Source organism: Pongo abelii, chromosome 20 (assembly GCF_028885655.2).
Source record: "Pongo abelii isolate AG06213 chromosome 20, NHGRI_mPonAbe1-v2.0_pri, whole genome shotgun sequence".
Classification (NCBI taxonomy): domain Eukaryota; kingdom Metazoa; phylum Chordata; class Mammalia; order Primates; family Hominidae; genus Pongo; species Pongo abelii.
In genome coordinates this window covers 40,942,004-40,968,349 of record NC_072005.2, presented here as the reverse complement: position 1 = coordinate 40,968,349, position 26,346 = coordinate 40,942,004, and the positions used below count along the sequence as shown (strand labels likewise).

Here is a 26,346-nt window from a genome sequence, read left to right as displayed (position 1 = left end):
AGGTCTCAGCTCACATGTCCTCTGCTCAGGGGAGCCCGCACTGCTTCCACGGCAGGCCAGGCAGCTCCTCTGGGTCCCCATAACCCGGGGTTTTCCAATCATAACCCTGATCACCTGAAGCCTGGCTCCCCACAGTCCAACAGCCCAGGCTTCACCATCCTCTGCCAACTCAGCCCCAGCCACTCCAGTCTCTCTCCCTGAACCCCATGTAAGCTGGGATTATTCCAGTTGGTAATTTTGCAAGCTACACTTGTCTCAATATATGTGAAGAGCTATGTGGGGCATGGAAGTGTGGGAGAAAGTGACCTTGTCACAAGTCTACCCAGATAGACTGCCCCATCTACTTCCTTTCTACATCAAAGTCAAGGCGATCAATCACTTCCAGCTCCCAAGAGACCCACGGACCCTGTCTTTACTCCAAACAATGAGGAAGAATGGGCCTAGATGGCGGCTGCATCTGAGGGCAAATGCTCCCTCTGGAAACACCGAGACGGTCATAGTGAGCTTTCCTAGGCCTAAGCTTAAAAAAAAATCATGTGGAACCTCAACAGCCTGGTGGAGGAGGAGGAGCAACTGCCCTATCCTACTCCCTGGGGTACCCCACTGGGAACACCAAGGATGGGGAGCATCTTCCTGAGTGGGGAGGGTGTGCATCAAAGTGGAGCTTAAACATGACATTCAAAACTTCTGACACATCCCCCTCAGAGAGAGGCGGGGAGCCGGCTTCAGTGGACCAAGGAAGGCTGAGGGTGGAGGGGGGCATCCAGGACAATGTCCAAGCTGGGAGCCCCACTGCTCTGCTCCTTGGCTGCAGCTGTCTCTCCACTCCACCCTGAGAAGGCTTAGGCTGGGACCTGATCTGAGGGCCATTGAACTGAGGAGCTCACAGTCACAACTCTCCCCCCAGCCCCATGCTGACCCCACGGCTTGAACGATGTTAAGAATCTGGCTGGACAAATTATTCTAGGGAGCAGTTTCAGAAAAGCTGGTTTTGCTGGTTGGGTAAAACCAAAGGCCAAGCAATTGGACTATCCGCTGTGTAACAAGGGGCCGCAAGCGGCTGCAAGTGGGAGGATGACCTGGTTAGACGGGTTTCAGATAGATCCCCTGGCTGCCATACAGAGGATGGATTGGAGGGGGACACTGGGGCCAGGAGCCTTGGAGGCAACCAGCCCGGGAAGGGCCCATGTGAGGAGGCCCAGGTTGGGGCTGTGAGGAGAGGAAGAGCCCCCCAAGGGCCTTCTCTGTCTCTATAGAGGGGATTCTAGCTCCCCTCTATCACCTGTTTCCTGAGGGCCCTGGCCTCTGCCACTGCTCAAAGATCATCCAAACCTTCTGTCTACTCCTGGCAAACAAGGAGCCTGAGGAAAAAGACATGGGACAAGTCAGTGACTGGCTAGCTTCCAGCTTGTCTACCTGGCTCCGGAGACAGAACCAGGGCCTCTGGGATCCGGGTGGACACGGTATTGGGAAACAGTTCCCAAGAGAGAGAAATGGAGGCAGCAACAACTTTCCAAATACTGTTTACTTCACTAAAACCTGGAGCGAGGCAGGGAAAAGGTACATCAATGTCTGAGACACCAAGCCTAGGAGTGCACATTGACAACGGCGACATACAGGGCCAAAGTGCTGAGGGCCAGCAGCCCCGTTACCACTGCTCGGGCCAGTAGGGCTGTCCAACTGCCTAGGGAGCAGAGGTGGACGAAGGTCCTGCAGGAAAATGTCACAATGAGGGAGGGAGACTAGATAACCCACTCCACTTTGCACCCAGCCCTAAACCCCACCCAACTCACTCCATAACGAAGGCCTTGTAGACACTGAGGAACATCAGCAGGAGGACAGCTGGCCGGAAGGTGTGGTACAGATCATAGCGTGTTATCATCCAGACCTGAGCAGACGCGACGATGTAATGGACCTGGAGGGAGGCAGAAAGTCGGGGCCAGGCCTCGGGGAGGAATATGGCCGCCAGCAGAAACGTGTATGCGGGAGAGCAGGACTGCCTACCAGACTGATGTTGGAGTCGATGCTCATCTGGATGTACTTCCAGTCAAACTCAATGCCCCGGGCTCCGACCCATAGGGGAATGCAGCTGAGGAAGGCAAAGGATGGGATTCTCCAGTACCTAGACACCTTCAGCACCAGGCTTTGAGCCCCTGCCCTCCAGCACCCCCGTGGAACCCAGGTGTCCCTTCTCAGGGGTCTGGGCTCCAGGCTGTTGCACGCACCGGGACATAATAAGCTCGGCGGTGGCCCAGCCCAGGGCAGCAACCATGATCTTGTACTCCCCCTTGCCGGCATTCCGGGACATGACAAGGTTTAGACCTATCAGGTCTGCCACATCCACGCTGGCCTTCATGAACTCCTGCGGGTCAGGTTGAGGCTTAAGTAAGCACAGAGGGACAGGGAGCCCCACTCCTGAACTCCCTGCCCTTCCCTGGCCCCTCTCACCCCAATGAAGTCATAGATGCCGCCTTCCCAGGTGGGAAAGAAAGTGGCCAAGAACAGCATCTGAGAACAGAAAGCAGAAACAGGTCACTTCAAGGTGAGGGGATCAAAATAAACCACGTGGGATTTGTGGGAAGTTCGTGGGTATGAGGAGGGCAGGACAGGTTCTGGGGACCCATCTGGAAGAGGAACCACCAGATGGTGGCAAAATTACAGGAATCGGGGAGATAGAGGATAGGTCCCCGGGTCCCCGACGGGGCTGGAAGTTTGAGTTCTGGGTGATCACAGGGCACCTGAGTCAGGTCTGAAGGTGCTGCTCCTTGGGCAGTGTTAGCAGCACGTAGAGAATCGGAGATCACTCTTAACCGCACCAAAAAAAACCCTCTTAGACAACCACACTACTGAGGTTTTCTCAGTTTTACTAAGTGCTACGCAAAAGTTGCTTCTAGGTCTCTTCTCAGGTCGTGCCCTCTTCAAAGTCCATCCTCTCTAGGTATCCTGACGCCTCCCAATACGGAGTCCCGAGTGCGGTCCCACCGTGGGGCGGGGGCGTGTGGGATACGCAACGGGGGCGGGTCCCTGGGTCTGTAGAGCCTGGGGGCCAGAACACGTGGGGTCCCGGTGGCCCTCACCTTGCAGAGTTGGACAAAGAGGTAGGTGACTCCAGCCTGGACGCATTTCCAGAAGGCGTTGTACTCGGACCTGGAGAAGCAGGAGGTGAGGGTCGGCCCGGGCTCCGCGCCCTCTCCGCCCCGCGCCCTTCCCGCACTCACAGGCCGCTGCACTTGTAGGTGATGAAGTAGGGGAAGTAGGCAAGAGCGAAGCAGTTCCCGAAGTGAAACAGGGTCATGACGCCGGCCGCCCGGTCCCGCCCGCGCGGGGATCGCGAGGCGGCGTCTCTGGGAGCGGGTCTCCGGCTCCGTCGGCACTTTCGCCACGGCCGGGGCCTGGCGCCCACCTGACTGGCAGGGGCCCGCGCGCGACCTTCTGGGAGCAGTAGTCCCGGCGCGGGGCGTCGCGCCCAGTGACGTCAGAGCGCCCGTGGCCGGCCCTGGTTCCCACCGCTGCCGGCCCAGGGCTTTGGCGAGTAACTTCCGGCCATGTGGGGCCTCTCCCGCTGCCATCGCAGTCCCCGTCTCCTGAAGTGGAACCCGGCTTGGAGTCGAGCGCGACCCCTCGCCCGTGGGCGCAGGCGATCGAGTAAGGGTGGGGCGGGCCTCAAACCCGGATCAGAACCCGCCCTGACCGGCGCAGAGATACGGGACGCAGCCATGAGCACTGTTTTTTATTTCACCATGAACCCATCGGCGTGGGGCGCCCGCCCGGGTGCCCTTCCTCCCCCGGGCAGCCAGATGCTGGAACGGGAGGCACATGTTCCGGCCCCGGCCCCTGGGAAGGAAAGAAAGGACCTTCCCGTTTCACTTGTCTCGGCTGAACATGTATCGGAGGAGGTCGACCACCCGGTGACTGTAGCCATATTCGTTGTCGTACCTGTGGAGGAGGGGTCGGGAGCTTCAAGGGAGTTCTTTCCGACCACCCCTTAGTTCCCCTCCCTCTAAGTCTCCAGCTCCTTCCCCCTTACCATGAAATGAGCTTCACGAAATTGTCATTGAGCGCAATGCCGGCCTTAGCATCGAAGATGGACGAGTGGGTATCACCGAGAAGGTCCGTAGAGACGACCTGGGAGTCAGAATTTCAAAGATAAGTGTGTCCGGCAGAGCAAGGACCTCCAGGAGCTGAGACCCTGACTCTTAGCTCTATCGACCATCCATGCATTCATCTATAATATTTGATGTAGCCCTACTGTGTCCAGTCTCTGGACTGGAGGGTATGACCAAGGCACTGTGTCGGGGTCTGGCGAAAGGGCGCAGGTCACAAACACCCTCATGCTGTACCAGTACATCCTTTTCCTAGGAATAATGCAAGCATTTGGAATGGGCCAGCATGGAGAGCCTCTCTGAGGGGTGGCCATGAGCCTGGGTCTAGATGACTAGAAAGATCTGACCGGCTGTGGCCCTCAGCACAGTGTCTGAGGTGGAAGGAGCTGCAGGAACGCAGGAGCTGAGGGTTTTAGCCGTAGTGTCATGAAAGGCCACAGGAGTGTTTTCAATCCTGAAAACGGGTGATGCAATGTGATTCCATTAAAACAAAAGATCCCGGTGACTGTGGGAAAGTGGACCTGCAGGAGTTAATGCAGGGAGACAGCACCAAGGTGGACGTACAGGGGTGTCCACCATGACCATGGCATCCACTCCTCACAGAGAAGGCACCTGGCCATGGCCTGGCCCTGAGCGAGTATTGAAAAAAATGGGAACTGTTGTCTTTTGTTCACTAAGCATGTATTAGTCACCTGCTGTATGCCAGGCTGGAGCCACAAAAGTGAAAATGCAGCCCCTAAATCCCTGTTTTCTTGGAATGCACACACCACTGGGGCCAACAGTGACTATGGAATGAAATTTCAGGTGAGGAATAGGGCCACAAAAAGAACATCTTTTGAGGGGGTGCCTTGCTGAAGAGGGAGGTTGAAGTAGAGACTTGGAGGAAGTAAGGACAGACTGTATGGTCACCTGGCAAGGGAAGCATTTCAGACCAAAGGAACAGCAAGTGCAAAGGCCCTGAGGCAGGGAGATCTCCCTTGCCACCTCCAAGAAACTCCCTTGCAGTTTCTGTCTTGGCACATTGAGAGCAGCTCCCTGGCAAGTGGAAATCATGTCCCTCCCCAGAGGGCTCCTCCCAGGGCTCCTCTCCTCAGCCCCTACCTCATCCTCGGTGTAGGCAAGGATGCCAGCCATGGGCCCCTTGGCTGCTGCTTTTACAGCCTCCTTGATGGCTGAGTAGGGGGCAGGCTGGGCGAGGCGGCAGGTCAGGTCCACGACAGACACATCTGGGGTTGGTACCCGGAACGCCATCCCTGTCAGCTTCCTGGAGAATCCCCCATGAGGAACAGGAGTCAGAACTTAGGGACGTTGCCCTCCATTCCCCCTTGCCCTGTGGCTGGGCCAGGCCCCTGCTTTCCTCTTAAGGACTGAGGGCCGGGCCAGTCCAGTCCTCCCGGGGTATGCCCCCACCCTGGTCGCAGCTTCTTGTCCTCATACCCTTTGAGCTCTGGGATGACTTTGGTCACGGCTTTCGCAGCCCCAGTGGAGGCTGGGATGATGTTCTGGTGGGCACCCCGCCCATCTCGCCAGGCCTTCCTTGATGGCCCGTCCACCGTCTTCTGGGTAGCCGTGTAGGAATGGACTGTGGTCTTGGGGAAGAGAAGGACCAAGATGAGGCCTTCGTGCTCCTGAGCTCCCATGCCTCTTTTTTCCAGGACTAAGGTGGTGGCCTAGGTGTGAAGGCTGGTGGGGCCACCACCACAGACCACAGGAGGGGACGTGTGCAGGCCAGGGTCCAGCCTTGCCTGAGGGTTGCACAGTGTTTTAAATGACTTCTGCACTAGTGGGCCTCTCCTCCCGAAACCAGTCTCTCCCTCTTAACTCCATACAGTAAGCAAGGCCAGGGAAGAAGAGGTTGGGTTTCCCTGCCATCCTTCCTGCCCCAGCCCCTCATCCTCAACTCACCATCAAGCCTTCCACGATCCCAAATCGCTCATGGATGACTTTGGCGAGGGGAGCCAAACAGTTGGTGGTGCAGGATGCGTTGCTGAAATAGCCAAGGTGTGCACGGGCACTGTGAGGTGAGTCGCAGAGCCACCCCTCCACCCCTACCCGTCTTGGGGTATGCACGCAGACTTGGTTTTATGAAACGTCAGGATGAGGGTGAGAGGGATCTGTGGGGACACTGTCAGAGTGAAGGAGGCACTGAGGTGCAGCTGGGAAGTCTCCCCAAGCTTGTCCTCTGGAAGTCATGCATTTTTAGCAGATAGTTTCGGGAAGGAGAAGCAGAAGCCAAGTGACCAGGAATCCAGTGGGGCTGAGGGTGGGGAGGACGAGTCTACCCTCCCTTCCACACATTGCAGGATGTCACTGCCCACATTACCTCACAATGTTCATGGAGCCAGGGTTATAGTCATTTTCATTCACACCCATGACGAACGTTGGTGCGTCCGGTGAGGGCGCGGAGATGACCACACGTTGAGCACCTGCTGAGATGTGGTCCTGGGGAGGAAGCGCAGGTGTCAGGGGCTTCTGGCGCCATCATCTCCCCAGCTAGCCCTGGACACCTCTCCCTGGCTTACCGAAGCTGCCTCTATGGAGAGGTACACGCCTGTGGACTCCACCACGTAGGGGCTCCCGACAGCCCTCCAGGGGATCTGTTTGGGCTCCTTACTGTGGGGAAGTGGCAGGGCTGAGTCAGTCTCCCCTGCTTGAGCCCCACCTTCACAGTCCATGGCTTTCACCATTTGACAGGCTGAGCAGGTGCCAGCCCACCTGCAACCACCTGCGTCCACTACCCCACATACCTACTTGCTCCAGATGGGCTCCACCCCGCTGGCCTAGCTTTTCACCACTGCCCCACTTCAGACCACTTTCCCTTTGCTGATTGCACCACCCCTGCTATCCCTGGGTACAGGTGGTGACCTCCCCAACTCAGCCCTCAACCTGCTCGGAGGCGCCAACGCTGACTGCTGTCAGCTAGCCCGGATCCTTTCTCCATATGCTGCCCGGGACGTGGACTCTGTGACTGTGAGGCCTGCCCGGCTGCTTTCTACTTCCCAGCCCTGACAACCTCACCACGAACCCTCCTAGACCCTCAGCTCCTGCAATAGGAAGCTGGCTGCCAAGGGCCAGGAGAGTCCCTGAAAACAGACAGTGCATTAAAGAAAAAGCTCCTGGAGGACTCCTGAAGCCTGAGGCAGCCTTGGGGCAGCGGTGGCTCATGGTTTACATTACAAAGGTAAGGGAGGTTTTTGGTTTCCTGTTTTATAAATTTATGTTTTTACTTGGTATTTTGACAAACATTTGTCAGCACAAATGTATTTGAAACACATTAAACATCTAGTATTGCCGTTTCCTACTTGGCTTTAGCAAACAAGCATTAAGTGAATAAACTGTATTCCACTTTCTTCCCAGGTTTATCATGAGTAACTGGGTGCTTTGCTTCTGCGATTCTCGGCCAGCATCGGTCTGTTTCCATCGCCATTGAGCCTGCTCCCCTCAATGGGGGGTTCAATCAATGTTTGTAGGGTTTGTTTTGAGACAGGGTCTTCCTCTGTCGCCCAGGCTGGAGTGCAGTGGTGCAATCAGAGCTCACTGCAGCCTTGATCTTCCTGGCTCCAGCCATCCTCCTGCCTTGGCCTCCTGAGTAGCTGGGACTACAGGCGCACACCACCATGCCCAGCTAATTTTTAAATTTTTTTGTAGAGATGGGATCTCACTTTTGTTGCCCAGGGTGCTTTAGAACCCCTGGGCTCAAGTGATCCTTGGCCTCCCACAGTGCTGGGATTACAGGTGTGAGCCACCGTGCCTGTCCTCATGGGTTTTCTTTGTTTTGTTTTGTTTTGTTTTGTTTTTGAGACAGAGTCTCACTCTGTCACTCAGGCTGGAGTGCAGTGGCACGATTTCTGCTCACTGCAACCTCCACCTTCTGGGTTCAAGCGATTCTCCTGCCTCTGCCTCCCGAGTAGCTGGGGTTACAGGCATGCATTACCACACCTGGCTAGTTTTTTATTGTTGTTGTTTTTTGTGTTTTTGGTGGTGACGGAGTTTTGCTCTGTTGGCCAGGCTGGTCTCAAACTCCTGACCTCAGGTGATCCACCCACCTCAGCCTCCCAAAGTGCTGGGATGACAGGCATGAGCCGCTGCACCTGGCCTTGTGTTTTTTTTTTTTTTTTAGTGAGTCATTTTATACATGTTTACTGAACACCTGTCCTGTGCCCATGTTCTAAGTGCCTTACCTGTATTAAACTCACGTAACCTTCACAACCCAATGAGGAAGTGCTACCGCTGTCAATTTTTGCATTTTTTTACTGCTGTCAGGGCAGAGGGGAGGGGAGTGAGAGGGAGAGCCTGCTGGAGTGCAGGTGGCTGGCCCCACCTCGGGTCTGCACTCCTGTTTCCACTGCCTGAATGAGTGAATGAATGGGCTGCCCCGCAAGGCCATAGCACATGGTTATCCTCTTCCTGTCTCCTGCTCTGTCAGTCCACTTTCCATCATCTGGCCCAACTAGCTCTTCTCAGATACCCTCCATTTCCTGCCTTCCAAATTAGGGACACTTGCGATTCCTCTGCAGCAATTGCTGAGTTGGCCTGAGGCAAAGACTGTGCCCCAGAAGACCCCAGGCCCTCGCCAAGGCTGTCATGGGCCCCAGCCTCCTGCCCACCGGGCTGTTTTGAGGATTCCATTCATTCATTCAAAGGAAGTTCTGAATGTCTACCAGGGCCTGTACCTGCTAATGCCAGAGCAACAGTGGTGGTGCCAGTTGACAGAGCCCTCCCTGCAAAGCCATGGCATTGTGGGAAGTGCCCGTTTAAGTGTCCACAAACACGTGTTCACTCCATTCGTGCTCCCAGCTACCGCTGTGGTAGGTTTGCTCATCATGCCCTTCAGATACAGCGGGGAACTGAGGCTCAGGCAAGTTTGGTTCCTTGCCCAAGGTCACCCAGCTAGCTAGCGGCGGTGCAGGGCAGAGTGCAGGCACACAGCCTGGCTTGTGCAGCCCAACAGTGCGGGGATGGAGACGGGGCTGGAGGGGCGGGGAACTGCATTGCACAAGTAACTAGAGAAGGCAACACCTGAGTCGGGGCCGTGGACAGAGGGGGCAGCTAGGTGGGGAAGAGGGATGACTCCAAGTGGCAGGAATGGTGGTGGCCACGTTAAAGTCTGCGTGATAACTATGGTGCTGGAGTTGTTTCCGGTGTCATGATTTCAAACTTGGGTTAAGCAGCTTTCTTCCATTTTCACTGACTCTCCAGTCTCTGCCCCCTGCCCACAAATCTACTGCACCCATCCCTGCCCCTTTATCACTCACCCTACCCCCAGTAAGTACAAGGAGAAAGGCTGAGATTAGATCTGTGGGGAGGGGCGCTGGGGAGGCTGCAGACCCTGCCTGGGCCTGGACAGGGTTCACTAGTGTGCATGTGTGTGGGCCTGTGGGGGTGTGTGTGTGTGTAAGCCCCAGGCAGCCACAGAGCCAGGAGTGGCTAATAGTTTACATTAGAAAGGTGAATGTCAGCCAAAATAAAATTCTAAGCTCCCCCAACTAACTGAATGTAGCCCTTCTCTCAGCCCAGGGCATTCTAAAGTAAACCTGAAACACTGGTTCAGGCCATGATGGGAACGGATGATCGGATGTTCGCACAAGCCTCATTATACCTTCCTCCCTTTGGAATTCAGGCACAGTTGGCCAGCAGTGGTCAATGGGCGCTGAATAGGTGTGGGGTTGAAGAGGAATCAAGAGTTGAGTTCTGGACATGTTGATATGCCCACGAGAAAACATACAAATGTGCATTAAAGCAAAATGCGATGGCTCCTGCCTGTAATCCCAGCACTCTGGGAGGCCAAGGTGGGAGGATTGCTTGGGGCCAGGAGTTTGAAACCAGCCTGGGCCAGATGGCAAGACCTCGTCTCTACAAAAAATTTGCCAGGTATTGTGGCTTGTGCCAACTACTCGGGAGGCCGAGGTGGGAGGATCACTTGAGCCCGGGAGGTCAAGGCTGCAGTGAGTTATGATTACACCACTGCACTCCAGACTGGGCAAGAGAGTGATACCCCGTCCCTAAAAAAATAAAAAGAAAAAGCATTCTTGAGTACAGTGAGGCATCTTTTTAGATCAGTGCTTCTTAATCATTTTAGGGGTGAAGGACCTGAGACTCCCCTCTTCAAATTAGTACCTAGAGGCATGCACACCCAATTTTGGAGGTGGTTTCAGAACCCCATGTGAGAGGCTGGAATCCCATTTTAGCCACCTCCACATCCCCTGCCTCAATATGTCACAGCCGTGCATCAGACAGATGCTCTCCTTACCACTGGTAGACAGAGATCTCATGGTTGTCCACGACCAGCTGTCCGTTCCTGAATTCCACACTTCCCTTGTATCGGCCGTGGGTGGAGTCATACTTAAACATGTACACCTGTGGGGGATGGAATGGCTCCTAGTCTTGGGGTGGCAGGGCGAGGATCCCTAGGGAGTCCCCTCTTTGGTGAAGGTCTCACATTGCAGCTGAGAGCCTTCCATACAGCTTCCCTGAGTCCCTTTCCCACCCTAGTCCCACCCTGCTGTTCCTGCCCTCTGCCAGCTACTGACCATGTATTCCGGGTCAATGAATGGATCATTCACAGCCACCACCTTAACACCCTTCTCCATGCAGGCGCGCAGGACCAGGCGACCGATGCGTCCAAATCTGGCCAGGGACAGACAGGAAGGGATGGGAGAGAAGGGGGTAATGGAGAGGAGGCTCCCTCAAGGAGCCTGGTTGGGAATCCTTAATCCAGGGGACAAGGCAACAACCTCTGTGCCGGCCATGGTCATCTCTTGCCAAGATGACCTCACCAGCCCCTTTAACTGCTTTTTCGGCTCCCTCTCCCAATCCGTTCCCTAACCCATATATATATATATATATATATATTTTTTTTTTTTTTTTTTTGAGATGGAGTCTAGCTCTTTCGCCCAAGCTGGAGTGCAGTGGCGCTATCTGGGCTCATTGCAACCTCTGCCTCCTGGGTTCAAGTGATTCTCCTGCCTCAGTCTCCCAAGTAGCTGGGACTACAGGCGCATACCACCACACCTGGCTAATTTTTGTATTTTTAATAGAGACAGGGTTTTGCCATGTTGGCCAGGCTGGTCTTGAACTCCTGACCTCAAGTTGATAGACCCGCCTTGGCCTCCCAAAGTGCTGGGATTACAGGCGTGAGCCACTGCACCTGGCTCCTAACCCCTATTCTTAACCTTGTAGCTGGATGGATCTTTTATTTTTTCATTAAACAATTAAAAAATTTTTTCTTTGTAGAGGCAGAGTCTCACTATGTTGCCCACGCTGGTCTCAAACTCCTGGTCTCAAAGGATTCTCCTGCCTCGGCCTCCCAAACTGCTGGGTTTACAGGTGTGAGCCAGGATGGATCTTTTAAAACTTCAAGACAGATTACGTCTCTTGGCATGAAAACATCCACGACTGTCCATCAGTAAAACAAGATCCACACTCTTTACCGTGGTGTAGCAGCCCCCTCCGGGCTTCCCACCGGCCTCCCTCCTTTTCCCTTTGCTTGGTGGACACCAGCCACTCTGACTTCCTGGCTGTCCCTGAACACACTGAGCTTGCCTCTGCCCCGGAATCATTGCTTGTCCCGCTGCCTGGAAGACTCCTTCCCCAGCAAGGTGCCCTGGGAGCTGGCTGCATCTCATCACTCTGGTCCCACTCCAATGACACCTTCTCCCCAAGGCCTCCCCTGATCACTGGCAAAGGCTGCCCTCTCCAGCCTGACTTTTCCACTGGGTTCTACACTGTTCCCAGCACACTCTACTGAACAATCTCATTTCTTTATTTGATTACTGTCTTCCCCACCAGAATGCTGCTGAGCATGGGGCCCTGTCTGCCTTACTCCGGGCTATTTCTCCAAGGTCGTCGGAATGAAAGCATTGATGGGGGGAAATGTGGAGGTGCCCCCAGTTAGCAGCCAGAGGAGGGGCTGGGCTCTTAAGCTTCAGACTGATCAGGGGCTGGAGTAGACTCACCCATTGATGCCCACAGTCAGCTCCCGGGCCACAGACACCACCTTAGGAGGAGGAGTAGCAGGGCGAGGAGGCGGTGGTGGCGGTGGTGGCTTTATTTCCTCCCAGACTGGTGTGGGTTCTGGTTGTGGCTGGGGCTCTACTTCAGCCTTAGGCTCAGGTGGGGGCGGTGCTCTGGTCACTATGCGGGGGAAGGGAGGGAATGGGTTGCACGACCACCAAAGTGAAAGAGAACAAACTGTCTTTGCTGCCCAGAATCTGTTGCTGGCTCCTGGCCCCTCGTGAGCAACCATTTAGCCCAGTGTTTCCCAAACCCACTTTCTCTACAGAATGAACTTGTTTAAAATATCAGTCCCAAGGGCTCTTTCCTGGAGATTCTAATTCACTGGGTATGTACTTTCGTTCCCCCCCACCCCCGCCGCCGAGACAGAGTATTGCTCTGTCACCCAGGCTGGAGTGCAGTGGCCTGATCTTGGCTCACTGCAACCTCTGTCTCCTGGGTTCAAGCGATTCTCCTGCCTCAGCCTCCTGAGTAGCTGGGATTATAGGCACCCACCACGGCGCCTGGCTAATTTTTGTATTTTTAGTAGAGACAGGGTTTCACCATGTTGGCCAGGCTGGTCTCGAACTCCTGACTTTAGGTGATCCACCCGCCTCAGCCTCCCAAAGTGCTAGGATTACAGGCGTGAGCCACCGCGCCTGGCCGGGGTATGTACTTTCAACATAGATCGCTTGGGGTGACGTTCTCTGTGCCTCAGTTTCCTCCTCTGTAAGGGGAGATAATAGTACTTTTCTTAGAGGGTTGTTGTGAGGATTAAATGAGGTAATACATGGATTGCTTATGACCAAGCTGAGGAAACGTTTGATATGCATTAGTATTTTGTAGATTGTTCCCCGAATTTGTCCGATAATTGATTTAGCCCAATGGTCCCCAAACTGTTCCATGTTAGGAGTCATCGGAGTGGCCAGGTGTGGTGGTTCACGCCTGTAATCCTGGCACTTCGGGAGGCTAAGGTGGGTGGATCACTTGAGGTCAGGAGTTCAAGACCAGCCTGGCCAACATGGAGAAACCTGTTCTCTACTAAAAATACTGTAATCCCAGCTCCTCGGGGGGCTGAGGCAAGAGAATCTCTTGAACCTGGGAGGCGGAGGTTGCAGTGAGCCGAGATTGCGCCACTGCATTCCAGCCTGGGCGACAGAGCGAGACTCTGTCTAAAAAAAAAAAATCACCTGAGGAGGGCTCTTCCTAGAAAAATCGGACTCAGTAGGTCTGTATGGAGGCCCAGAAATCCTGTTTTTAATAAGCACTCCAGGCCAGGAGTGGTGGCTCACGCCTGTAATCCCAGCACTTTGGGAGGCTGAGGCAGGCGGATCACCTGAAGTCGGGAGTTTGAGACCAGCCTGACCAACATGCAGAAACCCCGTCTCTACTAAAAATATAAAAAAATTAGCCAGGCTTGCTGGTGCGTGCCTGTAATCCCAGCTACTCAGGAGGCTGAAGCAGGAGAATTCGCTTGAACCCGGGAGGCGGAGGTTGCGGTGAGCCGATTGTACCATTGCACTCCAGCCTGGGCAACAAGAGCGAAACTCCATCTCACAAAAAAAATTAAAAAATAAAATAAGCACTCCAAGCATTTCTTATCCTCAGGATAAGATTTCTTATCCTCAGGGAAGCTTAGAGAGTACCACGTATCATACTCTGTGAAACACGGAAGCTCACACTGGCTCCCACCTCTCCACACACACTCCTGCTCCCGGACTGCCCTTAAAAACACCTGTGCCTGGAGGTAGCAGCCGCCTGAGCTACAGAGGAGGGCTTGAGAAGAGGGGAGAAGTGGAGACTTAGGGGACCTGGTGGCAGAGAGTTTCAAGCTGGAAAGTCAAGCCTCGCTCAATCCACACAGACCTGCTGCTCTGTGGACTTGAGCAAGTTAATGAACCTCTCGGGGCTGATCCCCCACCTAGGGGCTGCTGTGAGGGCTCAGTGAGATCTCGAGGCCCACACATAGGAGCTGATTTTAATAGAGGAGGGAAGTCTGATCCTACACAGATTCCTGAGGAAAGGGAGATAACGGGGGGTGGAGAAGGGCTGGAAAGGGATAGTGGTAGTCCAAGTTTTTGGCACCAAATCAAAGGTACCTGGGAGGTGGTGGGGCTGGGAGCTGGGGGACAGCTGGCCTGTCTGACTCCCTGACCTCTCCCTGTTGCCACAGACCTTGTGGCCTGAGGCTGGACTATAGGTGTTTCCAGTGGCTGTCCAAGTTCATGAAGGTGTTAGTGTTTATTGGTGAACTTGAAGATGTTTGCATCCTTGGGGGTTGTTTCTGCTATGGGAGAAAGGGGATTTGTCCACCTGGTTCAGGATGGGAATCTGAGCCCAATGGGTGACCCTTCCGAAGAAAACTCAGATGGTCCTCCTCTCCCAGCGCTCCCAGACTTGCACTCTCTTCCCCTCCACTGTAGGGTTGGGGTCCCCGGGTTGGAGAAAAGCCTGGGGGCTAGCTGGGTGCTGCCCCGAGCTCCTCACTGTGTCCTCCCACTGAATCCCGAGAGGCATGTGCTATAAACCCACTTTACAGAGGGGAAAATGAAGCCCGAGGCCACGGAGCAGTGACGTGCAGGGCAGGGGTTCAAGTCTCATGAGGTTGGTAAGCCTGTCTGCTCTTGTGTCTTCCAGGGTCTCCTGGACCCAAGCCCTAGCCCCACCTACCCCTGCAGCCCCCGCCCGTGGGAAGTGAGGGAACAGCGTGGGAATGAATGGAGGCAGCCCACCGGAAGACCTGGTTCCTCCGGCTAGAGTGAGTGTGTGTGTGTGTGTGTGTGTGCGCGCGCGCGCACGCCGCCCTCGTTGAGAGACTAAGGAAGTAGTTTGCCCTCTCTTAACCTCTGCTGGCCGCTCTGTAAACTGCGGGCACACACTGGCCTTCTCAGGTGGTGGTGAGGCTTCCCTGAGCTCTCGCCTGCGAAGTGGTCAGCACGTCCCCGGCAAGGTTGCAAGTGTCCTTGTTTTGTGCCTCACAGGGAGGGCAAAGCCCACCTCACGCGAAGCGCCATGAACATCACTTTTACATGGAAGCCCAGCACCCCTGGGTTCTCCATAAGCCTCTCCTAAGCCCGCCCGCTTCCCGCCACTTTGAGGCTGCAGCCTCCGATGGCCCTCGTTTCTGCTCTTTCTACTGTGTGATAGCGGCGCGAAGCCCACCCAGCCCTGGGGGCGGAGGCCCGGTCTCCCCGCCATCGCAGTAAACCCCACTCTGCCAGCACACTGGCGGGTGTGGAGGGAGGGAGAGCGGATGATGCCCTGGTCCCTAGATGGTGCACACGCCAGGAAGGGCGGTCGGGATACGGCACAGGTGTGAGGGTGCAGACGCTCCCCACTGCCCTTTCCAGCCCTCCCCCGCACCCTCCGCTGCCTCCCTCACCCGGGCACGGCTGTCGCAGCAACTGGACAACGGTGACATTGGTGAGGACGATGTCGCGCTTCGACATGGCCTCTTATAAGGTTATCATTGGCCTGGCTGCCTCGGGACCTGCTGTGATGTTACTGAGGTGCGTGCGGAGCGCCAGGGCTGGTGGGTACTGGGCTAATTGCCGTGATGTCACAGTACCCAGTGACGTCACAGTACCCAGTGACGTCGCCGAGGGGCGGCGCCCAAGCCAGAGGCCTGAGACCACCGCATCCCATCCCCGTAGAGGCATGGGACATCAGCACGCTGTGCACCACCGTTCCATGGCCACGCACTGCCGTCTGGAATGGAATCCCACTTTTTAAAATTATCATTTGTTTATTTATTTTGAGACAGGGTGTCACTCTTTCTCCTAGGCTGGAGTGCAGTGGTGCAATCATGGCTCACTGCAGCCTTGAACTGGGTTCAAGCGATCCTCCCACCTCGGCCTCCTGAGTAGCTGGGACTACATGTGTAGCCACCACGGCAGGCTATTTTTACTTTTTATTTTTTTGTAGAGAGAGGGTCTCACTCTTTTGCTCAGGCTGGTCTAGAACCCTTGGGCTCAAGCGATCCTCCCACCTCGGCCTTCCAAAATGCTGGGATTACAGGAGCGAGCCACCACACCTGGCCTGGAATCCCACCTTTTACACTGTTCCTGAAAGCCCTTTCCTCTTCTCTGTCTCTTGAAGCACACAGGTTCCGTGCTGTCCCTTGGCTTCTCCAGCGGAGTGACTCTTGCTGCCTCCGTATGCCTGGAAGGCCCACCCACGGCTTCCCTTGGCTGCCTCTTGGTTTCCCACCCTTTAAGAGAGGCTTTCTACACTCTGCATCTAAGTTCCCTCCTTTCTCTGTCACTGTCAGCCGTCACCCCCTTCCCCCCAGTTTCTGCCCATCTTCCAGGAAGCCTTGTCTGACTTCTCCATTCTGAGTTATGTTTCAGTGTGCAAAATTTCTCTAGGGCTACACTGTCTATGTTTTTATTTTCCTTAGAGCACATGTCTCTCTAAAAATTGTTTTCTTGCCAACTGTCTCTGCCTACCAGACTGTAAGTCTAAGAGGACAGGGACGTCATCTATGTCACTTCTGTATCCCATTGATAAAAGTGTTTGGCACTTAAAAGGTGTTTGTGGGCTGGACGCAGTGGCTCATGCCTGTAATCCCAACACTTTGGGAGGCTGAGGTGGGAGGATCATTTGAGTCCAGGAGTTTGAGACCAACATGGGCAATGTGGCAAAACCCTGTATCTACAAAAAATAAAAAAAGTAGTCAGGTGTGGTGGTGCACGCCTGTTGTCCCAATTATTAGGGAGGCTGAGGTGGGAGGATCACTTGAGCCTAGGAGGTCAAGGCTGCAGTGAGCTATGATTGTGCCACTGCACTCCAGCTGGGCAATAGAGCAAGACCCTGTCTGAAAAAGGTGTTAGCCCAATAAACTATACTTGAATGAATAAATGTCAATTCCTCAGGTTTCATCTGATCGCTAATCTTTTCTTTTCTTTTCTTTTCTTTTTTGAGACAGGGTTTCGCTCTTGTTGCCTAGGCTGGAGTGCAATGGTGCGATCTCAGCTCACTGCAACCTCTGCCTCCTGGGTTCAAGCGATTCTCCCGCCTCAGACTCCTGAGTAGCTGGGATTACAGGCATGCACCACTACACCTGGCTAATTTTTTTTTTTTTTTTTTTTTTGTATTTTTAGTAGAGACGCGGTTTCACCATGTTGGCCAGGCTGATCTCAAACTCCTGACCTCAGGTGATCCATCTGCCTCGGCGTAGGATTACAGGCGTGAGCCACCTCACTCGGCCCTGATCACCAATCTTATCAAACTCTCCACGTTATATCTTCTTGCAGCACCCATTCTTTCGCCAGTCTTATTGCACTCTCCACGTTATATCTTCTCGCAGCACCCATTCTTTTCCTTGTAGCTTTTCATGTAGTTTGTCATGATCTATTGATTGGTTTATTTGTTCGATTTCTCCCCCTTGGGCTCTAAGCCCCTCACAGGGCTCCTGTTCTTATTTGTTTGTTCACAACTCTGCCTCCAGCACTTAGAACAATACAAAGCAGGTTTTCAGTAAGCCTCTGACAAAGAACAAGTGGACAAACAGCTCCCTCCCCTGCAGCCCCGGGGTAGGGGTTTGCTTGCACCTCAGTGACTCACAGGCAGGCACCCTCACCTGCACAGCAGGTTGACACGCAGCTGTGACCAAGGTTCAGGGGGAGTGGGGGTTTGTGCCAGGAAGGAGCCACCATCCCAGAGAGGGATGGATGCGAGAAGGGGCAGAATGACATAACCTCTTCCTTCCGCCAACATCCATGAGAAATTCATTTGCCAAGCACCTGCCATGGGACCAGGGCAGGGTGAGGCTCTCCTGCTTTGATGGCCTGGGAGAAGAAAGTAAACTGGGTGTACAGGTGAGGAGGTTTTAATGAACTGAGACCAAAACAGAGATGATTAATTAAACAAAGGGAGCTACATTTTGGTGTACAATCAAGGAGGTGAAAAATATAACCTTAACAAAACCAGGATTAAAAAGGGGCTGATTTTGGCTGGGTGCAGTGGCTCACACTTGTAATCCCAGCACTTTGGGAGGCCGAGGCAGGTAGACCACCTGAGGTCAGGAGTTTGAGACCAGCCTGGCCAACATGGTGAAACTCCATCTCTACTAAAAATACAAAAATTAGCCGGGTGTGGTGGCGTGCATCTGTAATCCTAGCTACTCGGGAGGCTGAGGCAGGAGAATCACTTGAACCTGGGAGGCGGAGGTTGCAGTGAGCCGAGATCGCATCACTGCACTCCAGCCTGGGCAACAGAGTGAGACTTCATAAAAAATAAATAAGTAAAATAAAGAAAGGACAACTCCAGGCCATTCTCAGTTATGGAGCCAGATGCTGAAGTCCTGAATCGAATTGTGCCACATGGGAATAGAGAGACAGAGGAGAGGGACTGAGGCTGGCAGAAGATGAAAGTATGGGGTGGAGAGGGATAGAGAAGATGGAACACAGTTCAGGCCGGGAATGGTGGCTCACGCCTGTAATCCCTGCACTTGGGGAGGCCGAGGCGGGCGGATCACCTGAGGTCAGGGGTTCGAGACCAGCCTGGCCAACATGGTGAAACCCCATCTCTACTGAAAGTACAAAAATTAGCTTGGCATCATGGCAGGTGCCCGGCTAATCCCAGCTATTCGGGAGGCTGAGGCAGGAGAATCACTTGAACCCGGGAGGCGGAGGTTGCAGTGAGGCAACATCATGCCACTGCACGCCAGCCTGGGGGATAGAGTGAGACTCTCCCTCCAAAAACACAAAAAGAAGATGGAACACAGTTCAAAGTGGGAGAAACCCCACCTCTTGATCTCTGGGTGGGTTAGGATTCTGACACTCATCACCCACTCTTCTCTGCCCAGCCACCTCCTGGTATGGGAAACTCCATCATTTCGGCCCTGGACCAGGGCAGAAAAACCACACCTGAGTTTGCCCAGGAATTTGGCTTTGTCCCTGGAGTGTGAAACCGGGAAACAGATTTGATGAGCTCAAGCTTGGAGAGGTGGCACACTTAGTCACCCTCTATAGGCAGAGCCCAGAGAAGGCAGAAGCTTCTGGATATCTGTCCTGGGATGCCTGTCTTTGGGTGGAGTCAAGTGTCCAGGAGCTGGAGAGGAAACCCGGGTCCTCTGAGGGGAGTGGGCCTTGGCGCCCTTGTTTGAGCAAAGCCTGAAAACACATGCAGATTCTCGCCACACCTGGGCACCCACACACATAGCTCTGCCACCTCCAGCTGCTCACACCCTGCACATTCCTTCCTGCCTGGCCTTCCCACCAGCAATCCCACCTCCACCCCTCTCTCAGTCTCTCCCCTTGGCACCAAAACCCAAATATCTTTCAACCCTGCACCCACTGTACCCACTCACTGGCTCTCGTTCTGGTCTTAGCCTCCCTCCAAACTGGCTTCTAGATCCATCTGCTGCCCCAAGCCTGCCCACCACCACCTGCCCTTCCTTCCGATGCCCTTTTCATGCCTGAGGCCAGACTCTCAGCTATTTCCCCTCCAGCCCGAGCCAATATGTCAACACTTGGGGCTTCAGGTTGGGGCTCAGGAGGCCCCATGTGGGGAGGGCAGGAAGGGTGAGTGCCTGGCCCCAGCCCAGGTTCTGGCTCACAGGCTCCTGCTGCCCTGGGTCTTCGGCCCCTCCCCGTGGCTGCCTCAACCGGCTTTTCAGGAGACACTGCGTCCTGTTCCAGCTCATGGCAATCAGCCCCCTGCCCTTGCCCAAGGGCTGGGAGGCAGGAGGTCTGGGTTCTGTGACAGGAATGGGATCCTGCCTCCAAAATCTCCGACACTCCCCAAGGGACCCTATGCTGCCCTGGCGACCCAGGCGCCCTTCCCTTCAGCACCCTGTGAGACCCAGACTCAGGCTCGGAGTCTCTTTGCTCGGCCTCTTCGAATCCATCCATTTATCCAGTCAATAAATATTTACTGAACCCCAGGCAGTGTTCAAGAAGCTAGGAATACAGCAGTGACCAACACGACCAATTTACATTGCTAGTAAATGAGACAGGCAATAAAAAATAAAGGTAATTTCAGATTTTTTTTTCTGTGAAAACAAAAGGGTAATACTACAGAGTATAATTAATGCCATGTTATGGTCAGGAGAGGTTTTCTTGCGAAATTGGCATTTAAGTCAAGTACGGATGAGGAGGAGCCAGCCACGTGAAGATCTGGGTTCTGCATTCCAGGCAGAGAGAGGAGCATGTGCAAAGGCCCTGCAGCAGGAATGAGCTTGGTGTGTTTGTGGAACAGGGAGAAGGCCTGTGTGGCTGGAATGGAATGAGTGAGGGCAGGGGCCAGCCCACAAGAACGAGGTCTGATGACTCCCTCAACCCCCCTAGGGTTCTCCCCTCTCCAGATGGTGCCTCCCATCATTCTAGCCCCTCACTGCCTGGGGAGCTGGAGGCTTAGATGCCTGAGAGGAGTGAGGGGTTGAAGAATTGCCTGCATCCCAGGGATGGAGAGTGGTGGAAGGTGGGTTTGAGAGAGAGGAGGCCTGGACAGTGGGTGAGGAATGAAAGAGGTGGTGGTTGGAAGTGCAGACACCCATCTCTGGGGTGAAGGGCAAGGAGCAAAGATGCCAGAGTTCTTCTCCATCTATGACTCACCCTCTCTTCCTCCTCCTCTCCATTGCTCAACTCCAAATCTCCCTGGGAAACACCTCCTTGACTGAAGACCAACTCAGTGCCTCACAGGGGTAATTGAGTCATGAGGGGTGGAGAAGAGGGTGAGAGGGAGAGAGGATAAATAGCAGCGTGGCTTCCCCGGCTCCTCTCTGCATCCTCCCCGACCTTTCCAGCAATATGCATCTTGCACGTCTGGTCAGCTCCTGCTCCCTCCTTCTGCTACTGGGGGCCCTGCCTGGATGGGCGGCCAACGATGACCCCGTTGAGAAGGTCATTGAAGGGATCAACCGAGGGCTGAGCAATGCAGAGAGAGAGGTGGGCAAGGCCCTGGATGGCATCAACAGTGGAATCACGCATGCCGGAAGGGAAGTGGAGAAGGTTTTCAACGGACTTAGCAACATGGGGAGCCACACCGGCAAGGAGTTGGACAAAGGTGTCCAGGGGCTCAACCACGGCATGGACAAGGTTGCCCATGAGATCAACCATGGTACTGGACAAGCAGGAAAGGAAGCAGAGAAGTTTGGCCATGGGGTCAACAACGCTGCTGGACAGGTTGGGAAGGAGGCAGACAAACTGATCCATCATGGGGTCCATCATGGGGCCAACCAGGCGGGAAGTGAAGCAGGGAGATTTGGCCAGGGAGTCCACCATGCTGCAGGGCAGGCCGGAAATGAGGCTGGGAGGTTTGGCCAGGGGGCCCACCACGCTGCAGAGCAGGCCGGAAATGAGGCTGGGAGATTTGGCCAGGGGGCCCACCACGGTCTCAGTGAGGGCTGGAAGGAGACAGAGAAGTTTGGCCAGGGGGCCCACCATGCTGCTGGTCAGGTTGGGAAGGAGGCAGAGAAGTTTGGCCAGGGGGTCCATCATGCTGCCGGTCAGGTTGGGAAGGAGGCAGAGAAGTTTGGCCAGGGGGCCCACCATGCTGCGGGGCAGGCCGGAAATGAGGCTGGGAGGTTTGGCCAGGGGGTCCACCACGCTGCCGGTCAGGTTGGGAAGGAGACAGAGAAGTTTGGCCAGGGGGTCCACCACGCTGCCGGTCAGGTTGGGAAGGAGGCAGAGAAGTTTGGCCAGGGGGTCCACCACGCTGCCAGTCAGGTTGGGAAGGAGGCAGAGAAGTTTGGCCAGGGGGCCCACCATGCTGTGGGGCAGGCCGGAAATGAGGCAGGGAGATTTGGCCAGGGCATCCACCATGCTGCGGGGCAGGCTGGAAATGAGGCTGGGAGGTTTGGCCAGGGGGTCCACCACGCTGCCGGTCAGGTTGGGAAGGAGACAGAGAAGTTTGGCCAGGGGGTCCACCACGCTGCCGGTCAGGTTGGGAAGGAGGCAGAGAAGTTTGGCCAGGGGGTCCACCATGCTGCCAGTCAGTTTGGGAAGGAAACAGAGAAGCTCGGCCATGGGGTCCACCATGGGGTTAATGAGGCCTGGAAGGAAGCAGAGAAGTTTGGCCAGGGAGTCCACCATGCTGCCTCGCAGGTGGGGAAGGAGGAAGACAGAGTGGTCCAAGGCCTCCATCATGGCGTTAGTCAGGCTGGAAGGGAGGCGGGGCAGTTTGGCCACGACATTCACTACACAGCAGGGCAGGCTGGGAAAGAGGGAGACATAGCAGTTCATGGTGTCCAACCTGGGGTCCACGAGGCCGGGAAGGAGGCAGGGCAGTTTGGCCAGGGAGTTCACCATACCCTTGAACAGGCCGGGAAGGAAGCAGACAAAGCGGTCCAAGGGTTCCACACTGGGGTCCACCAGGCTGGGAAGGAAGCAGAGAAACTTGGCCAAGGGGTCAACCATGCTGCTGACCAGGCTGGAAAGGAAGTGGAGAAGCTTGGCCAAGGTGCCCACCATGCTGCTGGCCAGGCCGGGAAGGAGCTGCAGAATGCTCATAATGGGGTCAACCAAGCCAGCAAGGAGGCCAACCAGCTGCTGAATGTAGGTGAACAGGGATGGGGAGATGGGGGACAGGGGGGTTGGGGGAGGGAAAGGTTAAACCCCTGGGACATTTGCGGGGGGGTCCATGTAGCCTTCGTTTGGTGAAAGAAGCTTGGGCAGCTACTTCACTGTGTTCCTCCCCCTTCCCCATCTCCCTTGCAAAGGAGATGGTGGCAGCTGGTCAGATGGGGTGAGCCACTTTATCTGCAAAGCACATATCAGACAGGGTGGTGGGCACCCTGTCCCGCCTTCAGGGAGCTGCCCTCCTGGTTAAGGGGGCCTCAAGTGGGGCCTGTGAAGCCCTTCCTGGGGAACGGGAAACAGTTCCTGAGATCAAGATCTAGTATAGGGCAAAGGGATTGAGTGTTGAGAAAACCTGGTTAGGAGAGTGAGCATGAGGAATAGCTTTTGGAGATGAGCCTTGGCCTGTGTAATCTTCGTGACTACCCTCTGATGTGGTCAAGATGAGGCTGCTGACGCCCTGATTCTCAGATAAGGAAACAAAGGCTCAGAGAGGTTAGGGGACGTGCCAAGGTCCTGTGGCTAGTGCCCAGCTTTGGCAGAGGGCAGGCCAGGGTTCTCTTCCCCTACACTGCCCAGCCAGGAGAGGTTTTCTGGAAGGTTTCTCTTACCCATTTATGTAGAGGGAACTGAGGCCGGGTTCAGTGGCTCATGCCTGTTAACCCCAGCACTTTGGGAGGCCGAGGCAGGCAGATCACTTGAGCTCAGGAGTTCAAGAGCAGCCTGGCCAACATGGTGAAACCCTATCTCTACTAAAAATATAAAAATTAGCCGGATGTGGTGGCGGGCGCCTCTAATCCCAGCTACTCAGAAGGCTGAGGCAGGAGAATCCCTTGAACCCGGGAAGCGGAGTTTGCAGTGAGCTGAGATTGCGCCATTGCACTCCAGCCTGGGCAACAGAGTGAGACTCTGTCTCAAAAAAAAATAAAAATAAAATAAAATATGTAGAGGGAACAGAGACTGGAGGCAGGCAAATAGCACCACTCACAACAGAACAGGCACCAAGGAGGGAGCGTGGGGAGCAGGAGAGGGTGGACTCCTGTGCTCCCTCACTCTCCAGGCTCCATGAGAGGTCTTGGATCTGCAAGATGTGACTGGCTCAGACGTCGAAGTCCAGAGCCACATCTGCCGCCAGACAAAGCCAGGGATGGGTGGGTGGGGAGGAATGTGCAGCAGAGGAGTGGGCACGGCAGGCTGCAGGGTGCCGCGAGCAGAAGACGGTGCACTGTGGGATTTGGGGCTGGCAATAGCCAGGGTTGGGGGCACTGCTGGGGTGCATGGCTGAATGTCTGGGGCTGGGTTAAGGACAAGGATCAGCGGAGTTAGGGATGCAGCTAGACAGGGCATAGAAGGGTAGATTTGAGGTCAGGGCTGAAGTTAAACTAGGTCCTGATATTGTTTGTCATGGGTCCTCTACCTTCCCTTTCCACCAGCCCCTCCTCCATGACTGAGGGCACTTCATTAAGTAAATTAAAAGGGGTTTTGGGGAGGAAAAGGCAGCAGGAGGCAGAATGCCCACGGGAGCATGGGCTTTGGGTTTTCTTCTGTACAGTGAGAAGGCAGTGGATTAAGCTGTGCCTCCCACCCCACCCCCAGTCACCCTGGAGGGGACCATGTCCCTGGGGAAAAGGAACTGGGAGACCCCCTGCGGTTGAGGGGTTGTAACAAGAGTCTGGGCTTTGTCCACAGGGCAACCATCAAGGCGGATCTTCCGGCCATCAAGGAGGGGCCACAACCACGCCGTTAGCCTCTGGGGTAAGTGTGGACTCCGGGGTAGGGGTGGAGGAGGCCCCTGGGAGTTCTCTAGCATGGCTGTGGGTTGGACGCTGGAGACTGACCTTCTTGTCCTTGAATTGCAGGCCTCGGTCAACACGCCTTTCATCAACCTTCCCGCCCTGTGGAGGGTGAGTACCCCACGGTGTCTCTTTTCTGCTCTGCGTCCTGATAGATACGCTCACCCCGACCCCTTCCCAGTGTCTGTTTGGACAGCTCCCCGGGCGGGCAGACCTGCAGCCTCTGCAGAGACCCTCCAACCTGATACCCAGTCCTGGGCTTCCCTCTCTCCACCCGCTCCCTCCCCTTTGCACCCTGCCCTCATCTTTTGGGTGCCTTTCATTTCCACCAAGGCAAACACAAGCTGGCAGAAAAGACCTCCCGGGCGCTGGTGCCCCTGGGAGCCAGGAAGGAGGGGCTGCTGACTGTTCTCATTCCCTCTCTCTCCTTGTCCTCATTCCTCGATTCCCATTTGCTGACTGGCTTCCCTCCTGTCCCCACCCTGCTGCAAATGCCTTTGCTTCATGCTGGGAGGGGGAGCCTGTGTCTTTGTCCTCTCCCTGGTGCAAGGTCATCCCAGTGCAGAGGCTCCTATGGAATCCTGGTTCCCAGTTGGGGCTCAAAGTAACCTCCTGACTCTCTTTCTTTATTTTAATTTATTGAGACGGAGTCTCACTCTATCTCCCAGGCTGGAGTGCAGTGGTGCAATCTCAGCTCGCTGCAACCTCCGTCTCCTGGGTTCAAGTGATTCTCCTATCTCAGCCTCCTGAGTAGCTGGGATTACAGGTGTGCGCCAACATGCCCAGCTAATTTTTGTATTTTTAGTAGAGGCAGGGGTTTCACCATGTTGGCCAGGCTGGTCTCAAACTACTGATCTCAAGTGATCCCCCCTTCCTCGGCCTCCCAAAGTGTTGGGATTACAGGTGTAAGCCACTGCACCCACCCTCTTTTTGTATTTATTATATCTGCTGCCTGAAACCTGGTGCAGGCCAGGGTGAGGGTGTGTCACGGAGGTGGAAGGCCCGCTCTTGTGTATCCCGGGCTATGGGGGCGGCAGAGCATCCTCTGAGGCTAAACACACGAGACTTGTTGGTTCCTGCAGAGGCCCCAGCCCCTCTGCCTGCGGGGACTGGCTTCCTCGTGTTCTTAAGTTTAGATGCTACCTTCCTGAAACTTCCCCAGAACATAATTCTGGGGCCAGAGCAGCCAGTGCCCCTTGTGCTTCTCCCGAGGGGCGGGGCTGAGGTCTCGGGTCCCGTCATGACTGTGGACCCTGTATTCACCCCTGCTCTCCTTCTCTCTTCCAGAGCGTCGCCAACATCATGCCCTAAACTGGCACCCGGCCTTGCTGGGAGACTAATGTCGCCGTTGTCACATCAGCTGACATGACCTGGAGGGGTTGGGGATGGGGGACAGGTTTCTGGAGTCCCTGAGGGCGGTTGTACTGGGATTTGTGAATAAACTCGATACGCTATGCTGTCTCATTGTGGTCCCCTGGGCTCCCTAAGGAGGGATGGACAGGGAGGCGGGAGGGGCTTGTCTTTTCTTGTTACTTTGCTGAAGGAGTCGGAGTCTCTGATGCACAGGGTGGGTTAAGCTGGAGATTTCAGGCTGATCAGCCGTAAGAGGGCAGGTAATGGGGACAAACTATGCTTTGCTGGGGTACAAAGTTCATGCTGGCTACTGGCAGGAGGACTCGTGCAGGGAAAAGCACTGCAGGCCACTCGTGGGGACAGACACACTGGGAGAGAATGGTCTGGGCTCAGGAGGTAGCATCCTCAGTCAAGGGGGTGGGGCGCCAAAAGAATAACAACAATAACTTGTATTTATTGTGCAGTTAAGACATGCCAGGCTGCCTGCCAGGTGCGTTACCTGCATGACATCATTGACTCCTCCCAACCACCCAATTAGGTGAAAGGGACTGTTATTGCCCCATTTTATAGAGAAGCACGTGGGGG

The 26,346-nt window shown here is 55.0% G+C and overlaps 3 protein-coding genes and 1 long non-coding RNA gene across 4 annotated transcripts; 2 read left to right on the top strand and 2 right to left on the bottom strand.

The window, feature by feature from the left end:
• Positions 1 to 1,507: 1,507 nt before the first annotated feature.
• TMEM147 (transmembrane protein 147) lies at positions 1,508 to 3,472 on the bottom strand. The gene is made up of 7 exons (XM_009232450.4): positions 3,219 to 3,472; positions 3,078 to 3,147; positions 2,449 to 2,508; positions 2,226 to 2,362; positions 2,005 to 2,089; positions 1,794 to 1,915; positions 1,508 to 1,710 (listed from the first exon to the last, which is right to left on the bottom strand). Exons 1-7 carry the CDS (start codon positions 3,293 to 3,295, stop codon positions 1,587 to 1,589), a joined length of 675 nt encoding a protein of 224 aa, XP_009230725.1. The 5' UTR covers positions 3,296 to 3,472; the 3' UTR covers positions 1,508 to 1,586.
• Positions 3,473 to 3,717: 245 nt separating this feature from the next.
• On the bottom strand, positions 3,718 to 16,781 carry GAPDHS (glyceraldehyde-3-phosphate dehydrogenase, spermatogenic). Its single transcript, XM_024237551.2, has 11 exons — positions 15,478 to 16,781; positions 12,059 to 12,236; positions 10,634 to 10,730; positions 10,354 to 10,460; positions 6,626 to 6,716; positions 6,427 to 6,545; positions 6,009 to 6,090; positions 5,541 to 5,692; positions 5,205 to 5,367; positions 4,028 to 4,125; positions 3,718 to 3,936 (listed from the first exon to the last, which is right to left on the bottom strand). The coding sequence occupies exons 1-11, from the start codon at positions 15,542 to 15,544 to the stop codon at positions 3,864 to 3,866; spliced, it is 1,227 nt and encodes a 408-aa protein (XP_024093319.1). The 5' UTR covers positions 15,545 to 16,781; the 3' UTR covers positions 3,718 to 3,863.
• On the top strand, positions 6,529 to 8,315 carry LOC134759364 (uncharacterized). Its single transcript, XR_008516513.2, has 2 exons — positions 6,529 to 7,284; positions 7,461 to 8,315. It is a non-coding gene; the product is annotated as an uncharacterized LOC134759364 (long non-coding RNA).
• Positions 16,782 to 18,316: 1,535 nt separating the features above from the next.
• Positions 18,317 to 25,872, top strand: SBSN (suprabasin). Its single transcript, XM_063719455.1, has 4 exons — positions 18,317 to 22,594; positions 24,305 to 24,370; positions 24,475 to 24,519; positions 25,696 to 25,872. The coding sequence occupies exons 1-4, from the start codon at positions 20,849 to 20,851 to the stop codon at positions 25,717 to 25,719; spliced, it is 1,881 nt and encodes a 626-aa protein (XP_063575525.1). The 5' UTR covers positions 18,317 to 20,848; the 3' UTR covers positions 25,720 to 25,872.
• Positions 25,873 to 26,346: the final 474 nt, after the last annotated feature.

Coding starts and splice junctions, on each gene's coding strand:
- TMEM147 (XM_009232450.4), bottom strand. CDS start 3,295: ATGACCCTGTTTCACTTCGGGAACTGCTTCGCTCTTGCCTACTTCCCC. Junction 2,509..3,077: donor TCTTTGTCCAACTCTGCAAG/GTGAGGGCCACC, acceptor TTCTGTTCTCAG/ATGCTGTTCTTGGCCACTTT. Junction 1,711..1,793: donor TACAAGGCCTTCGTTATGGA/GTGAGTTGGGTG, acceptor ATTTTCCTGCAG/GACCTTCGTCCACCTCTGCT.
- GAPDHS (XM_024237551.2), bottom strand. CDS start 15,544: ATGTCGAAGCGCGACATCGTCCTCACCAATGTCACCGTTGTCCAGTTG. Junction 10,461..10,633: donor TCATTGACCCGGAATACATG/GTCAGTAGCTGG, acceptor CATCCCCCACAG/GTGTACATGTTTAAGTATGA. Junction 5,368..5,540: donor GTCATCCCAGAGCTCAAAGG/GTATGAGGACAA, acceptor GGGATTCTCCAG/GAAGCTGACAGGGATGGCGT.
- SBSN (XM_063719455.1), top strand. CDS start 20,849: ATGCATCTTGCACGTCTGGTCAGCTCCTGCTCCCTCCTTCTGCTACTG. Junction 22,595..24,304: donor AGGCCAACCAGCTGCTGAAT/GTAGGTGAACAG, acceptor CTTTGTCCACAG/GGCAACCATCAAGGCGGATC. Junction 24,371..24,474: donor CCACGCCGTTAGCCTCTGGG/GTAAGTGTGGAC, acceptor CTTGAATTGCAG/GCCTCGGTCAACACGCCTTT.